The sequence below is a fragment of the Sorghum bicolor genome, chromosome 9 (assembly GCF_000003195.3).
Source record: "Sorghum bicolor cultivar BTx623 chromosome 9, Sorghum_bicolor_NCBIv3, whole genome shotgun sequence".
Lineage (NCBI taxonomy): Eukaryota > Viridiplantae > Streptophyta > Magnoliopsida > Poales > Poaceae > Sorghum > Sorghum bicolor.
The window spans coordinates 45,028,550-45,045,430 of record NC_012878.2 but is presented as its reverse complement, the minus strand read 5'-3'; the positions used below and the strand labels follow the sequence as shown (position 1 = coordinate 45,045,430).

At 40.9% G+C, this 16,881-nt stretch overlaps 2 protein-coding genes across 2 annotated transcripts; both read left to right on the top strand.

Annotated features, from left to right (window-relative positions):
• LOC8077898 (pseudouridine kinase) lies at nt 1,277-7,391 on the top strand. The gene is made up of 9 exons (XM_021447933.1): nt 1,277-1,499; nt 1,569-1,688; nt 2,459-2,561; nt 2,674-2,721; nt 4,652-4,749; nt 4,842-4,956; nt 5,563-5,645; nt 5,726-6,287; nt 6,939-7,391. The coding sequence occupies exons 1-9, from the start codon at nt 1,422-1,424 to the stop codon at nt 6,986-6,988; spliced, it is 1,257 nt and encodes a 418-aa protein (XP_021303608.1). The 5' UTR covers nt 1,277-1,421; the 3' UTR covers nt 6,989-7,391.
• LOC8077897 lies at nt 11,725-14,385 on the top strand. Its single transcript, XM_021448145.1, has 3 exons — nt 11,725-11,775; nt 12,611-12,813; nt 12,923-14,385. The coding sequence occupies exons 1-3, from the start codon at nt 11,725-11,727 to the stop codon at nt 14,130-14,132; spliced, it is 1,464 nt and encodes a 487-aa protein (XP_021303820.1). The 3' UTR covers nt 14,133-14,385.

The following is a 16,881-nucleotide window of genomic DNA, read 5'->3' as shown; positions in this document are numbered from 1 at the left end:
TTAGATTTGGACGAGATCCATGATGTTGTGGACCGGTTAACGAAGTATATCAAGAAAAAGAAAAATTAAAAAAAGTAATTGAGTGTTGGCCTCGCATGCAATATCACATAAATGCCTGTAGCAATGTAAGTTAAGTTTTATTTACTATATACTTTGTTTAATTAATTTTTTGTACTTACCAATCAAATATTCTTTTTATGTGTCTTAGATTCTACTACCGTATTATCGAGACAGACTGTATATTTTATTCATAATAGACTTGCAAAACAAAATTGTGTGTATTGTGGATCCACTGCAAAAACAAACTGCTTTGGCTGGTTTTAGTCAAGATATGGCATATATAACTACATTCCAAACTATTGCTACAATATTCACGCTCGCCATGGAACTATCAAAATCAAAGAGGAACCAACGTATATCTTCATGGCGGCGAGAATACCCTGCATGTGTAACAAAGGTTACATCAAACCATAAAGGCTGGTAATCACTTGTCATTTGGTTCAACTTTGTTGTAGTTGTAACAAATATTTCAGTTTTATACACCAAATAAATAATTGATCTTGTACAGGAACTTGGGAGGCTTTCTTGTATACAATTTCACGAAGCTGTGGGATGGTGTAAGATTGTCGCCGATCAATAATGTAAGCACATGCACTCTCCAACTATATTTGCATCAATACACAATTAAATATTGACATAATATTATCTGTCATTCACAGCTGTCAAGATCACTAAGGACGGAATTCTTGGCTAACATTTTGGCGAGTCATGCAAACAAGTGCTATGACAACATCCCTGAAGATATCTAATATTTAATTAAAAAGTTAGGAAAATGTAAAGATGCTTTATGTACTGATGGTTCATAAAATGTATATAGACTCAAAAACAACTGTCCAAAATTAAAATTCTAAAAAAATTACTATGATTTATAAAGCGTTCCCTAGAAAAACCGTGACGTTAGCACGGACATTGTGTAAGAAGATTTGATGTGACGAGTTAAAAATTTTTGGTTTCTTTTTCTGAACTAAGGCCTTGTTCAGTCTGCAAAAAATTTTGGCTTCGGTTACTGTAGCACTTTCGTTTGTTTGTCGCAAATATTGTCTAATGATATACTAACTAGGGTCAAAAGATTCTTCTCGTGATTTACAGGTAAACTGTGTAATTAGTTTTTATTTTTATCTATATTTAATGCTTCATATATATGTTAAGATTCGATGTGACGGGAAATCTTTTAGTAGTTTTTAGAAACTAAACAAGGCCTAAAAAAGGCCTAAGGTGCTGACACAACGGCCCAAACCTCACAGGTCCCGTGCGCCGCCGACCCGCCGTCAATGGCAGCAGGAATCCTCCCCTCATGATGATCCCTCTTCCCCGCACACCCAAAGGCGCTGCTATCCTCTGAAGAATCCTAGCCGCCTTTCATGGCCGAGCCCGCGAACCGGCGGATGGCGGCCGTCCGCCGCCACCTCCTTCTGCCTTCACCCCCGCCGCTTCGCCCTGTATGTGCCATACCGCCCTACCTTGATTTCTCTTATGCTTACCTGATTTCTTCCCCCCCTTCGTCGCAGAATCCGTTAAGCAGCCTCGCGGAGGTGGAGCCCAGCCCGGTGATCATCGGCGGGATGGTGCTGGATATCCATGCCAAGCCCTCCGTGCCGCCTCATCCTGGCACCACTGTCCCTGGAATGGTGCGTGTCCCCTCTACTCTTCTAGTACTTCCATTGGGTTATGAGAAGCGAGGCTTAATCGTGTGACGGACTAATCGACCACGAGCAACAAGGGTAAGGTGGAATGTGAAGAGATGACACCGTAGGCTTGACTTGTTTCGTCTTTGTGCTTAGAACGGGTTTGTAATTGATGCCCATTGTGCGTCTGATGGTCTGCTTGCTGTGCCATGTGCTTGGTATAAATCAGGACCCCCGCTGGTTCATGATCCCTATTACACCGTTTGATTTTATCTTCTGAGATGGTAATGTCATGTACCGAGTTTGCGTTTAAGGTTCATGCTAACAAGTAGGGAGGATTGCAAATATGTAAAGGTAAGGTCATTTTAGGATATGAGCTGTACAAGGAGGATTGCAAAAATATGTACAGGTAAGGCCATCACTTATCCTAATGCTCATTTAGTTAGTATCAGTGAGAAACTCAGTGACTATTGTCTCTTGTTACAGTTGTGGTACTTATCTAATTTAGAATGAGGTTGTTAGATTGTAATATGGATAAGAACTTGTTTGGGGACATGAATAAGATGCTTCAGTTCCCGCTTCAATCCTTTTAAGTATTTGATATTGAGTCCATGTTTGTTTCTTATTTTCTTCCAAATTTCATTGCCTTTCCTAGTTTTACTTTCTTAGTCTGTATTGTATGCATTTGCTTCATCCGTAGTTATGGACTATACAGCTGCTTAGTAGTGACATTTGTACAGATATTTACTTAACAGTGAGTTTGTAATTCTTAGGTTAAATACATCAGTGGAGGTGTAGCAAGAAATATTGCTGAGTGCATGTCAAAGCTTGGGACACAACCCTTCATGATAAGTGTCGTTGGAAATGATATGGCAGGTATCATGCAGTTTCTTTTTGAGGGATAGGTATCATATACTATAATGATCTACTTTGTATTATGCCTTGTTTACTGCTGTACATATACTCTAATAGTTCTACTCTGCTGAAGGGGACTTCCTTTTAAAATACTGGAGGTCGGCTGGATTACGTACAGAAGGTAAGTTTGAAGATAGAAATACTGTGATCTCTTCTTTTTATTTTTCAATTGGGATTGAGTTGCTCGTTCTGCACTGTTTCTGGTCTTCCATTACTGTTGTACTATTTGTGATACTTAGTTGAAATCCTATATTTTTTATGCAACAAATGAAATCTAAGATCTTACTATGTCAGATAATAGTAGACTTCATTGGTTCTTTGTGGCCAAAGAATTAGAGCCATCACATCCCAAGGTTGCACTTAAAACTACTTTGTTGTAGTGAGCGCAGCATCAATTTGTGTGAAATATTGTGCATTTTGTGAAAGCAATAGAAGCAAGGTGGAATCCTACTAATATAGAATCAAGAGGACATATTGTGCTACCTTTCTATTTGTCAACCACTGCAATTAATGTCATATAAATACTTTGTTTATACATTTTGCTTCTAAAGAACTCCTGCATAGTTGTTATGTGGCTCCTAAGTAGACCTCAAGTAATCTGTTTCCGGTCTGACTGGTTTTCCTCTGATGGATGCTTATATCATGTAAAAACTTAAAATGCCGGCACCGACTCATAACAGTAGTTTTCTTGTGAGCTCAACAAAAATGGCAGTATTTGTATTTTGATAAATTTAATCATTATCACCTAGATAGAAAATTTCCTCCCTAATAAAGAGTAAAACAGTGAATGTTGTATGTCTTACATGTAGACATACTGCACTAAGGTGTGCAGAAGGTTATGGTACTTTGATATCGACATAGATAATGTCATTAATATCTTGATTTTGCTAGTTAGGGGCCCGGAGGTCTTAGTAAGGTAACCCTGGAACCCCTGCAGCGCGATGGTGCATGTGATAGCAGAGACACCATGTTATGACTGGGAATAATTAGCACCGTCAAAGGGGCTAATTTTAGGCAGGATAAGATCAGGGGACTAGTCAAGTCAATAAGTTAGAGTTAAGGAGAGAGTGATCAAGTCAAGTAGCTAGAGTTAGGGAGAGCCAAGGGCTTAGGAGAAGATATTGCTGTAATCCTCTTTATAAGCAGTCGGTGATCAAAGAAATAAAGCAAGCTTACAGACAACTCGTTCTCACTTCCTTTCTCTATTATCTCACCTCCCTGCTGATCGTCCTTCACAACCAGCTATCACAGGAAGGAAGCCAGCGGCCGAACGGCCGGCAATCTCCCACTCCTATCCTATCCGATGACACTGACCCACTGGGACGCACAACCTGCTAGGACGCCACTGGGGAGCCATGCTGTATTCAAACAACAGTTTTCCGCATTCGAGCTCGAGGATGAGCTCTTTCTGGAGGAGGGGAGAGATGTTATGGATGGGGAATAATTAGCACCGTCAAAGGGGCTAATTTTAGGCAGGATAAGATCAAGGGACTAGTCCAGTCAATAAGATAGAGTTAAGGAGAGAGTGGTCAAGTCAAGCAGCTAGAGTTAGGGAGAGCCAAGGGGTTAGGAGAAGATATTGCTGTAATCCTCTTTATAAGTAGTCGGTGATCAAAGAAATAAAACAAGCAATTACAGACAACTCTCGTTCTCACCTCCTTTCTCTGTTATCTCACCTCCCTGCTGAAAAAGACTTAAATACTAAATGCTCTCCTGCTGCCCTGGTTTAGGCTTCACCCAATCCCTCTGTAGCATGCTCTAGTGTATATGATATTCCAGGTCAATGTTTAATTTTTTTGCTCATAATGGTCTGTAAGCAACTAATATTTAAACTAATTGGATCATGTGGTAGTTTGTTAAATAATTGACTATTGCTAGACATTCTGAAGACTTATTTTTCCTTATTGCTTTGTTAACACTAAATCCTTTCCAGTTGTCTGCAATTTTAGCATGGAATGGTGCACTAGATAGGGGGTTGCTATTACTTGTGTGGCATAATCTTCATGACAGCCTACTTTATGATATTACTTCATAATAACTGCACAAGACAGGAATTCTGCAGGCTGATGATGTTGCAACCCCAGTAGTATCAAATGTATTTGATGGTAGTGGAGAATTAATTGCTGGAGTTGCAAGTGTTCAAGCAGTTGTAAGATTTACACCAGTACAGTACAGTATGTATGGTTACCTCAGAAAAAAAACTTCCGTTTATTAATTATTGATTTATTTGGATGTGGGCAGGAAAATTTTATTACTCCGAGCTGGATATATCGCTTCCGTCATCATATCACTAATGCACCACTTGTAATGCTTGATGCGAATTTACCTCCTGAATCACTTAAAGCAGCTTGCATAAGTAAGTTGTTCCACCTCAAATTTTGTAGGGTTAAAATTATATGCACTAAAAATTTCCTGATAAATTCTTTACTGATGATGACATTCAAGGCCACGATTGAATCTTGATTTATTTTAAGTTCCGTTTGAGTAAAACTAATGATTGAGTGTTTTGCTTGCAAAATTTTTGTCAGAAAATGTTGAGAATATGTGCTGCTTCTTTACAATTCCCTAAACTTGTATACTTTGGATTGAAGTTGTAGTACATTATATAGACCAGAACTCATTGGAATACTTTGTAGGGAGACCTATGCCAGCTTTATTATGTACACCCCTGATCTGTGTAATTTTACTACATTCAACGTTTAAAAGTATTGTTATTGCATTGCTGTGTATCTCAGTATGCTGCATTGACCCTCATTTCTCAATTTTTTTGACCTGAAAATACAGCTGGGGGTTTCCCCCACTGTAAGAGCTAAGCATCTGTATTCTACACTCCTAGTTATTATCACTGTACACTCACCAAAAAAAGGTGTCAACACTTTATAGTTTCCTTATCTTAATCATATTGATTAGGAATTTAGGATAAAGGGTTGATTGTAACACTATGTTGAGTTATTTTTCCCAGCGGCATATGAATCCGAGGTGCCTGTGTTATTTGAGCCAGTCTCAGTGGTGAAGAGTCGAAGAATTGCACCAGTTGCAGAATACGTGAGTGTGAAAGATTAAAAACTATAATATGTTGTATTTGAAGTTTTAACACTTCATATAAATTTTCTGTGATGATTCAGATAACTTGTACTTCTCCCAATGAGATTGAGCTTGTTGCCATGGCAAATTCATTATCCCCATCAGTGAAATATAACTTTCACAAAATAGAACAGTTCAAGGAGAAATCAGACGCTGTTGAATATTTGTTTGAAATGCTTAGCCCAGCAATGTTCTTCCTACTTGAAAAGGGCATCAAGTTGCTCATCGTCACACTTGGCTCGAATGGTGTTTTTATTTGTTGCAAAGAGCACACTAACTTCATGAAAGACCAGCGCAAGTGCAAACAGACGCGTTTCTCCAGACAGCTACTTGAAAAAATGGATGGGTGTTTTCTGTTGAACAATCGTGTTAATTTGTGCGGAGAAAGCTCTTCAAGAACATGTGTTTTTCATTTACCTGCAATATCTGCCTCTGTGATAAGCCTCACAGGTGCTGGCGATTGCTTGGTTGGTGGTGTCCTTTCAGCTCTATGTGCAGGCTTCGATATCATCCAGAGCGTTGCAATTGGGGTTGCTATAGCAAAGGCATCTGTGGAATCTGAAGCCAACATACCTGATGACATTTCTGCTGCGAGTATTGCAGGTCTGTTGCAGTAACCGTCAAAACGTTTCTTTTATAAAATTAATTCTTGAGTTTTTGAACGATTCTTGGCAATCTGCATTTAGCACTATAATGAATGCAATAAGGGTATTGTCTTATGCCTAAGTTTGTTGTCATATTCAGTGTGTTGACCACTTGGAGGACTAGAACTAGAAATTCAATCCTTAGTGTTGACCGCAGTTTAGCTAAAGTGCACTTGTGAGCTTAGTGTGGATGTTCAGATTTGATTAGATCCTAGATTGTACGAGAATTGCTTTATATTTTTTTCTTTCAATTATTTAATACCTTAGTTACTCCTTCCGTATAGGATTTAAAAGTCCTTTTGGACAAGGTTTGGGTCAAACATTGGAAATATAAATCATCAATAACTTTTAAATTGTTGAGTTTACAAATGTGAAAATTATATGAATAGATTTATCATGAAAAATACTTTAATAAAAGTATACATATATTATTGTTTTCTAAATAATTTTATAAAAATAAGATGTCAAAGTTGTGTTTTGGAGACCGTTCTAAATGACTTCTAAATCCTATACGGAGGGAGTATGCAATTATAACCTCTAGTGTGTATCATCATGCCTTTTCTGATATGTCTGTTTTCTTTTGTACTGATTATACATTTGCGTGACTCAGATGATGCACAATGTGTTTTGCATTCTGCTAAGGTAGTTTGGTGCAAATGAAGAATAAAAAAACTACCATCCTGGTGTAAGCTGGTATTGTTGAAGCTATCGAACTCTGATACTGTTCCTATGACACAAGGTGGATAATAATGATGAAATCATTATAACTGATGGATTTTTTGTTGTAAGATCGGAAGGATTGCAAATCAGAAATTCCTTCTACTCTGAAGCATATATTTTCCATACACATTGAAGGGTGGAAGTTTGATCCAGTGAGCAACTTCTGTTGTAATTTGAAGTTATTATATACTAGCACAAGGCACATGCTTTGCCATAGCTGTAAGGGTCTGTTTCGATACCAGAGCTAATTGCTAGCCAGCTAAAAATTAGCTTTGATACATCAAATTTGAGGGCTAATTGTTTAGCCAAGCCTTTAATTAGGTAACTAGCTAGCTAACCTTAACTGATTTGAGTTATTTTTTTTAGCTCAACTAGTAACCTAATTTGAGTTATTTTTTAGCTCAACTAGTAACTGGCCCTAACTCATCCAACTGTACCTTAAGTATAAGCATAACTATTCCATCGCCATGTCCACCTCAGTATGAAGGCACCAAACAGATTGCTTCTCACTGTCATAAAGAAACTCGTGCAGAGTCACCAAAACAGTCTTCGGTATAGTCCCAAAAAAAAGGTATGTCAGTATAGTCCTAAGCAAAAAAAAAAAAAAGGGGGAAATGGAATCACTGTAGGTGCTAAATAACAAAAACACTCATCGTTTACTGCTAGCTACCTAGCTCGATAGAATGACAGCCAGCGGTTGGGCTGACGGGACTTTAGCCCTCCTATGGTCGCTGGACCCATAGAGCCTCCCCTTAGGAATTTTTGTCATGCATATACTTGAAGAGGTTGCTGAAGTTGTTCGGAGGTTAAAGAAGTCCGCTCTAAATATTTTCATGGATTCATCTCTGCTGCCAGCTGCTAATGTCATCATCTGCTCCTCTGCTCTCTTGGACTATTCAACGCGCACATCAAATGCACATGTTGAGTCCATCAAAAGCAGCTGAGGACCGCCCGCTCACTCTTACCAAAAAGAGAGCTAGCAGCTCCGAGTTTCTGCTTCTGCATCGAATACACGTCTTCTTTATTTTCTTTGTTTTCTTTTTGGGTTTCTATTTGAAAAAGTCAAGAACTGATGAATAATGCATTATAAGAAGGAACTACGTGTTGTGAATGAGGTGATTGCAAAACGAATTAATAGACCTGTGTCCAGCATCTCGTCTCCTGCTCTCATTATCTTTTCTTTTCTAAAAAAAAACAAGATATTACATGCAGCAATGGTGTAAGATTTATTTTAATTGACAACGTATGAATGTAAAGTAGAGGTCTTCAAACATATCTTGTTTGTTGAATTAATAGTTTCGAATTCAAGTTGAATTTTTCTCTCCCAACGCTAGCTCAAAAATAGATTCTATTGAAGTTTCCAAATAGGTTGGTTTCCAAAATACATGGTGATTGAGTTTTCTTTAAGAAAACATAGTTCAAAGTAATCAAATTATTTACATGTTTCCAAAATTATGTTGAACAATTTTTCTGATGAGCTCATCAGCATCCCGGATAAATTACAAGAACTTCGAAATGACTTTTAAATGTTTTCAAAACTATATTGAACATTTTTCTTTTTTGATCAGCTCAACGTTCCAGATTAAATTATACTGACTTCAAAATGGGATAGAAGTCCCCGTGATTCACATAAATTTTTTGATTGAGTTGTAATAGGTTTACCTTTTTTTAAAGAATGCATGATTGAGAGGAATCATATACTCTTATAAAGCTAAACCCCACTAGATGAATTCTCTCTTCATGCAAGGTGTCCACATCATTCCCCACTAAGTCCATGTCATCCCATATTAATTAAAATGATCATGTTATCTATATCATGTAAAATACTTTAAATTTTTAATCTATTAACTTAAAGTCATGTACATACACTATTTGTTTCATCACCGATTTCTCTATAATGTAACTAAATATTAGTTTTTCTTCTATTAACTTAGCAAATTTTTACCTGATCTAATACAATAAAGTACATGCAAGTCAAATTCATACACATGTATACATATATAATATACCGAATACCATGTAGTAATGCTATATATATATAATAATTTATTTTTAAAAAAATCCCGCAGCAACGCGCGGGGATTCACCTAGTACTATACATATAATAGTACTAGCCACCCACACTCTGGGTGGTCTGCTTACTTCACTAAATCTCAGGTACCGTGTATATATAACTTGTACTCAAAAGAATCTCAATGAAAGCTAATGTCTTTTTCAATTTCCACCATGGTGTTACGAAAGGTGGCTTCCTTGGTACATTAAAATCTTGGAAAAATTTATCAATGAAAGCTAATGTCTTTCTCATTACAGTGTTATGGAAGGGCCACAGATGTTTGCATCCGTTACATGATACCTTTTATAGGACAGCAAATAAAATCAATGCATGGCATGCTGGTGTGAAGAAATATTTGTTGAAGCGGTTAGATTCAAAGCACAACAATGGGTGGGAGTGGCACAATATGGATAGATCTCCTCACACGACGGTTTCAAAAAAGTGAATTAGGGCTCACTCCCCTTAGACGTAAGGGCACCTGGTGAGAACTACTGAAGTGGGGCTCAAATACCTAACACCATTAGAGTCAAAGCACAATACTTGGTGGGATTACATTATAGGTGAAACAAGTAAGCACTACAATACGGCTACATCTCTTCATGTGACTGTTTAGAAAAAAGTGAATTGAAATTCACTCCCCTTAGGCATAAGGGCACTTGCCTAAAACTACTTTGTTCACCACCTTGATTCCTCCCTTGATAACAAGGTACCATCCAAATTTAAGGTTCAAAAAGTTCTCTACTCTGGCTGTATGCTCATGAGTTGGTTCTTCATGAATATCTGAGTCATTGATGATATGGTCAGTGCTGTCTTAGTCAAGGAACCAAAAGAGTATTTTGATACGTGTGTCGATTCACAAGATTGGTAGCGAGACTACGCTAGCTAAGGCAACCAGTGTGTGAGAACTAAGAGAATATTTTGGTGGACGCATGAGTCTTTTTGACTCCATAGATGAGATGAAGACAAATACAAAGCCCTTGCAAGCGCAAACTAGAATGATTCACCATATTGTTGGTGTTTGGAGTTAGAATATTTGTGTCCTAGATGCTACAAAAGCCATACATGCACATTCAAGTGAAACAAACCATATATGGAGGACATATCATGGGAACACAATGTGAGTTCTCCTACAATTGCTATGGTGAATAACCTTTTACATAGTTAGTGCCCATTTTGGCTATCTATGTTAGTTCATCTATGTAATTAAATAAAATCCAGATATACTACATTTTAATATCTAAGAGTGTTACCATGTTGGTTGTAGTATAGATTATGATTTCATCACCTTGGAAGTGTATTATCACTTTATTTGGAAATCTTCTACTTATTACTGCTTGTACCATATATGTTAATGCCAATGCATATTAGTACCATGCCCTCTCTAGGCCAGTATGTGAATGTGAGGCAAGTGTGTTTGTACTCTTAGCCATTTTGATGTGAGCAACATGAATTTGAGCCTAGGGCCATGGCCCTAGACAAAGCATAGAACCATCCATGAATTTTTTTGAGTGTGGAGGAAAAAAAGAGGAGGGATATGGTCCCACATCCAACACCATGACGAAATCATCTAGGTTGCAAGAGAGTAGGCACTCAGCACTAGCCATGAAGTCTCCATCTAAATTCTTCTTGGTGTTGCCATGCATGATGGTCATCAGTTATGGTGGTCACCTTAGTGCTGGCAGTGGTGTGGCAACACCATCAGTAGCTAGCACCAACACCATCAGAGGTGGGTCCTAATGGTGCATTTGGTAGTATCGGGCACATGAGCATTGCAAAAAACACCGAGCACAGCTTCAGTCGCAGTCCACAATGATCACCTTGATGTTGGCGATGGTAAGGTGGACTAGAAGATTGTCAAGGACGCTGATGAGATGCGCCATGGCTGGGAAGTTGAACTTGTACTGGCTGGGGAGACACTCGCCATAGAAGCACAACATGGTGGCATCGTAGGCTAGCACACTGTAAAGCGTACTGAAATCAAACGCCATACCAAACTTGTACACACGAGAATGACTCCTAAAGCCAAAACCAAGACAAAAGATAAAGCAACTAAAACATGATTTTTCCTGGTTTCACCATTTTTAGAGAAGTCCAACCCCGCTAAAGAGAGCCTGAACTTGAGAAAAGGCGTTTTAGGTAAATAAATGTTTTATCTAGTGGAGACGATATATATGCACTTAGATGGCTTCTCCTAGACACAACTGGCAAAAGCTACTTTATTTTTGGCCTGCAGACATTTAACGCACCGCCTAGCCACACCGCACCCCCCACCTTTTATTTCCCCTCTCTCCCCTCTCTTCTTCCCCATTGCAGCCACGCTTGAAGGAGGCCACCACACCGCGCGGTCTCTCTCCTCGTCGATCTAGTAGCTACATACGCTCCTAGGCCACCCACGCTGGCGAACTCAAGGTGTGTCCTTCTTTTGCTCCTCCTCCTCCTCCTTTCGTGTTCAAGCATCTGAGAGTTAGGGTTCCGTCGGACTTAGAAGGCGTTGCCCTTCTCCCTCTCTTCTTCCCCAACTCCGGTGGGCTTAGAAGAGAAGGGGCTCAAGGAAGCTAGGTCGGCCAAGCGGTGGGAACAGTGGAGGTGGATGAGCCAGATCGGGACAGGGGTGCCTATGGCCATGGCGGCGGTGGGAGGAGGGAGGGGAAGGAGGAGGTCCCCGCACGCGGCGGTGGAGCTTTGACGCGTCCCTACCGTTTGGGGGTGGTGGGTAGCGGTGGGAGCGAGGACGAGAAGGGCAGTGTCGCGGGAGCCGTGGGCCTGAGGCGAGGAAGGGGCAGGCCTGCCGGAGGAAGAAGGTCTGTGTGCGTTCTGAAAGATAATTGCACGCACGCAGGGGCAGATTTAGGGGCTGGTGTGGGGCTGAAGCCCCCCCTCCCCCGCGGGCCAAAATTACCTGGAGGTCTTTAGACCTAGCCCAGCAACTCAACAGATCTAGCCCATATTTAATAGTAGGACACCACTAAGTGATTTGCTATATCTTACTTAGTAATTTACAGGCCACCACTCTTGCCAGGTGATCTCTTTTACTAATTCTAAGTTCTTGACGGACTTCCTTAAATTTTTTCTGTTTTACTTCGTACACTTAACCCCCCTCGTGATTCGTTGCATTAGCCACGTCCAACAAAATTCGAGTAGCACTTGTATGTTTTCGTTAGGGTGATGAACATATGGATGCATCTATCCATAATCCATCCGATCCGTTTGGAATCAAATCCTGACAACTAGCAGTGAGTGCACGGGTGTGGTGGTGTAAGTGCGTGATGTAGCTAGATGCATGCTCGCTCTCGCATCCTCGTTGTGACGGGACTGTGAATCATAATCTGCTGGTCCAATCCGCGTTGAATTATCCAGCCATCAAGCTTGATGTTTACTTTCAAAGTCTAAGTAAAATTCTCTTCAGTGTGTGTACCACGTACGCGTCGAGAACAAAACAAAAGGACAAACGAATCACTACAGTTGATCGCTGACTGTTAAACATTGAATGCACACCCTGACTTGGACAGTTGGACCCAAGAAGCCGCCAAGTTTTCCAGCCCATAAAACGCACTGCACTACCGGCCGGAGTCCGGAAGACGCGGCTTCGTCTATCTCCAGCAGGCTCCGATCCTCAGCGTTTCTCCTGCGATCCCACACCAGAGTTCGTTGCAATCGTCGTCGTCGTCGTCGTCATCAGAACGATGCTTCGCAAGTTCCTGCATTTTGCAAGGTATGTACGTAGTTACCTTACCGAGCTCATATATGTAACTCCATTCAGACAACAGAAGGCAGTAGCTAGTATACTAACAACAATTCTGTACATGCTTCTCCTCTCCCAGGTGTTGCATTGGATTGGAACGTGCACCCGCAGCACCAGTGCAGGCGGTGCCGCTGCCGGACAACGACGACATCCTCCGTGAGATCCTCCTGCGCCTGCCGCCGCTGCCGTCGTCTCTCCCGCGCGCGGCCCTCGTCTGCAAACGCTGGCGAAGCCTCGTCGCGGACCCTTTCTTCCTCCGCCGCTTCCGCGAGCACCACCACCACCGGACGCCTCCGCCCCTGCTGGGCTACTTCTTCAACGACTCTCACGGGCCCGGCTTCACCCCGACGCTGGCCCCGCCTGACAGCATCCCACCGGAGAGCTTCTCCCTGCCGCGGCAGCCCGGTGCTAGCGAGCGCCTCTTCTTCCTCGGCTGCCGCCACGGCCTCGCGCTCCTCATCAACCGGAGACGCCTCCACGCCGTCGTGTGGGATCCCGTCGCCGGCTGCCGGGCCACCGTGGACTATCCAGCGGAGTTCACCACTGACGACGGGGCGCACTGCTGCCGTGGCACGGTGCTGAGCACCGGCGCCACCGCCACCGCCGATGCCGACGATGGGCAGTTGAGGCCCTTCAAGGTCATCTTGATACGCACGGACGACGTACACGATGGCCGCGTACGTGTGTCCATGTGCGTCTACGAATCCAAGACCGGAAAATGGGGCGACACCATCTCAACTGTTCTTATTCCCTTGTCAGTGTCCAATCTGCCCAGTGTCTTGATTGGGAATGCACTCTGTGGATTTCTCCGGTGGCCAAATGGCATCCTTGAATTTGATCTTGAGAGCCACAGTGTAGGCATAATCAAGACGCCAAAGAGCCTCTGTCCCATTGACAGATCCTTGTTCCAGGTCGTGAGGACACAGGATGGAGAGCTGGGACTTGCAATCTTGTACAAACTCATCATGGAGGTGTGGAAGAGGAAGGCCAGCTCACCAGATGGTGCCGTCGAATGGGTTCTTCAGAAAACAATTCAGCTGGACAACCTCCTTCCGATACCACGTATGAATATGATGGAGTGTGATTTGTCAGCAGCAAGGATACTGGGGTTTGATGAGGACAACAATGCCATTCATGTGTCCACATTTACCAGTGGCGCCTTCGCGATCCAGCTTGACTCCATGAAGTTCACGGAGCTTTTCAACGTCTATCGGATTGGTTCCTATCAATCATGTTATCCCTACACAGGTTTCTACACTGCAGTTGTACCTCGTCTTTCAGCTGCATAAGTAACAAATTCCAACTATGTCTAGTATAGTTAATATTGTCCATGTGCTTAAGGATTGTCTATCGGGGTTAAGTATGCATACAGAGCATGCTCAGCTCAACGTACCCCTGCTGAACTGTCTTAATTACATTTGTGAACTTCTTATGTTTCAATGTAAATAGTGAGGTACTCTGTGAACTTCTTATGTTTAAATGTGTTTATGTTGAGGTACTTTTGTGAACTTCTTTATGTTTCAATGTGTTTATGTTGAGGTAGTAGTGGCCCCATATGTTTCTGCATCCCCTCTCTTATTTAAAGAATTATAACTAGTTTTCCAAAATAGCTTAGTCGTTTGCTTTGGGAAACAGTGGAATTTGTAAATCTAGAGTAGGGTTGCGGGACCTAAAGGGATTGAAAGGTAATACCAAACATTTGTAAAGGACGTATTTCACAGCCGGTTCATAGCAAAAAAATCAGGAGTAGTGTAAGCATTTTCACTCACACTGGGTGTCATAACTCTATTTACTGCCAGCACATAAATTGATTATGAAGGGAGAGGCTAAGAACCGGTTGTGATGGTCTTTTTTTAGCACTGACATCAATGCCAATGTCCAATGTTTTTGGACATGAAACTACAGTAGTGTCCTCGTTATCACTCGTGTAAATTGTGGATGAAGTCTTGGTGTAAGCTGTTGTAAATAAATGTGAAGTAGATTTAATTTGTTATTCAGAATTTGGTCTTTGAGAGGACGTGAAGACTGATGTACTCATGTACAATTGTACATCAGTACATGTGTTTTTTTAGAGTTCAAGGGCAAAATCGCCGCGGCCTTTCAATTATCTCAAAAAACAGAGTTCCAGCCAAATGTCCGCCAGCACTGAACCAAAAGAACAAGACTGAAATACTAGAAAAAGAAACCAAAACTGACAGCTAGAAACTTGCCCAAAAAGCACTACCGAGTCTACTCAATAGAGAAGTTCAGCAAGCTCCACCAAAGTGTCTCCGTCTTCAGACCAGACTCCTCTTCCTTAGACCACTTGTGACACCAAGATATTTCTTCTTCATCTCCTTTCTAGAACTTCAGGTGGTGGGTTGATTGACATATGGTAGCCAAAGTATCCTGCTTGCCGTCAGCTTGATCTTGTCGATGAAATATTTCAGCGAAGCTTTCTTGTCGACTGGGCAGATAACCATCCAGTTCTGGAGTAACCCAGAAATCCTGAAAAGAAGCATTTCCATGCTTCTCCAGCCAATTCTCTGAAAACATAAATCATTTCTAAGTTTCCAGATCGACCAAATGACAGCTGAAGTAATCATATTAGTCACACAGTGTCTCTTGTCACTTAGCCAAAATTTACCAATGTCTAACATACTTCCTCCAACCTGGAAACCTAAAACATCTGACACAATATTCCAACAACTCTTAGCAACTACACAATCAAAGAAAATATGACGAATGGTTTCTCTCTCTAGACAAAAAAGGCAATTCTCATCCTCAACTTTTCTCCTTTTTGCTAGATTATCCCTAGTTAGAGCCCTATTATTAATAACCAGCCACAAGAAGAAATGAACCCGGGGAGGCACTTTAATATTCCAAACAGCAGAAACATGAACCGACTTAATCCCCCTAAAATTGGTAACCTTATACAGAGACTGAGATGAGTAAATACCAGAGAAATTGAAATTCCAAATGAACTCATCCTCCTCATCAGACAACTGAATAGTTGCAACCAATTCTACTATTTCCAACCAAGCCTGGTACATCTAAGCGGAAACATTTCTTCTAAAAGATCATTTTAGATCAGTACCATCCCACACCTCGGCTACTGTTTTTTTCTTTTCGTTAACAATCCTATATAGAGGCCAAAACTGAATTGCCAAACTAGAAGAGCCTAGCCAATTATCCTCCCAAAGCCTAACTCTTTTACCATTTCCTATGTTCCATCTGAAACCCATCTTAGCTGTTTGAGCTGCCCTCATAAAACCCTTGAAAAAACTAGAAGCTCCTATAGTATTTGTCTGAAAAATGTTAGGATTTGTAGTGTCATACTTAAAGTCTATAAGCTCTTTCCAGAGCTTCTCTTTATCTACTTGGTACCTTCTCAGCCAAGAAGCTAATAAACAAATATTAAGATCTCTCGGGTTAGGTAAACCTAGACCTCCAAACTCTTTTTTCATAGAGACAAGTTCCCAATTAGCTAAATGATATTTGTGGCTATCTACAGAATCATTCCAGAGATAATTACTCATATGGGTGTTGATGATCTTGATAGCCCATTTAGGGAACTTAATAAAAGACAAAAGGTACACCGGTATGCTAGCCAAACAAGCTTTAATTAACATAGCTCTAGCTGCTAAAGAGAGGAGTCTCCCCCTTCACCCTGCTACCTTTTTCAAGATTTTATCTACTAAAGGTTGAATGTCCTCCCTAGTCAAATTATCATAGTGAAGAGGCACTCCTAGATATTTAATAGGAAAAGAACCCAAGGTGCAGGAAAAAATATGGGCTAATCTATGTGCTTCACTATGATCTAAATTTAGGGGTACCAATTCACTCTTATGAAAATTTATGCGCATCCCTGTGATTTGCTCATACCACATCAAAACACTTTTAAGATTTAATAAAGCTGATTCCTCAGCCTTAGAAAATCAGTACATGTGTTTCTCGTTAGCTCATTAACATCATGCATGGCCTTTCATTCTTTCAGCTGCTTGAGCTTAAACTGTATCGATAGGAGCTCCTTGTTAAGTTGTTATTCAATACATTTGC

Coding starts and splice junctions, on each gene's coding strand:
- LOC8077898 (XM_021447933.1), top strand. CDS start 1,422: ATGGCCGAGCCCGCGAACCGGCGGATGGCGGCCGTCCGCCGCCACCTC. Junction 1,500..1,568: donor CACCCCCGCCGCTTCGCCCT/GTATGTGCCATA, acceptor CCTTCGTCGCAG/AATCCGTTAAGCAGCCTCGC. Junction 6,288..6,938: donor TTCTGCTGCGAGTATTGCAG/GTCTGTTGCAGT, acceptor TGCGTGACTCAG/ATGATGCACAATGTGTTTTG.
- LOC8077897 (XM_021448145.1), top strand. CDS start 11,725: ATGGCGGCGGTGGGAGGAGGGAGGGGAAGGAGGAGGTCCCCGCACGCG. Junction 11,776..12,610: donor GGAGGTCCCCGCACGCGGCG/GTGGAGCTTTGA, acceptor TGACTTGGACAG/TTGGACCCAAGAAGCCGCCA. Junction 12,814..12,922: donor AAGTTCCTGCATTTTGCAAG/GTATGTACGTAG, acceptor CTCCTCTCCCAG/GTGTTGCATTGGATTGGAAC.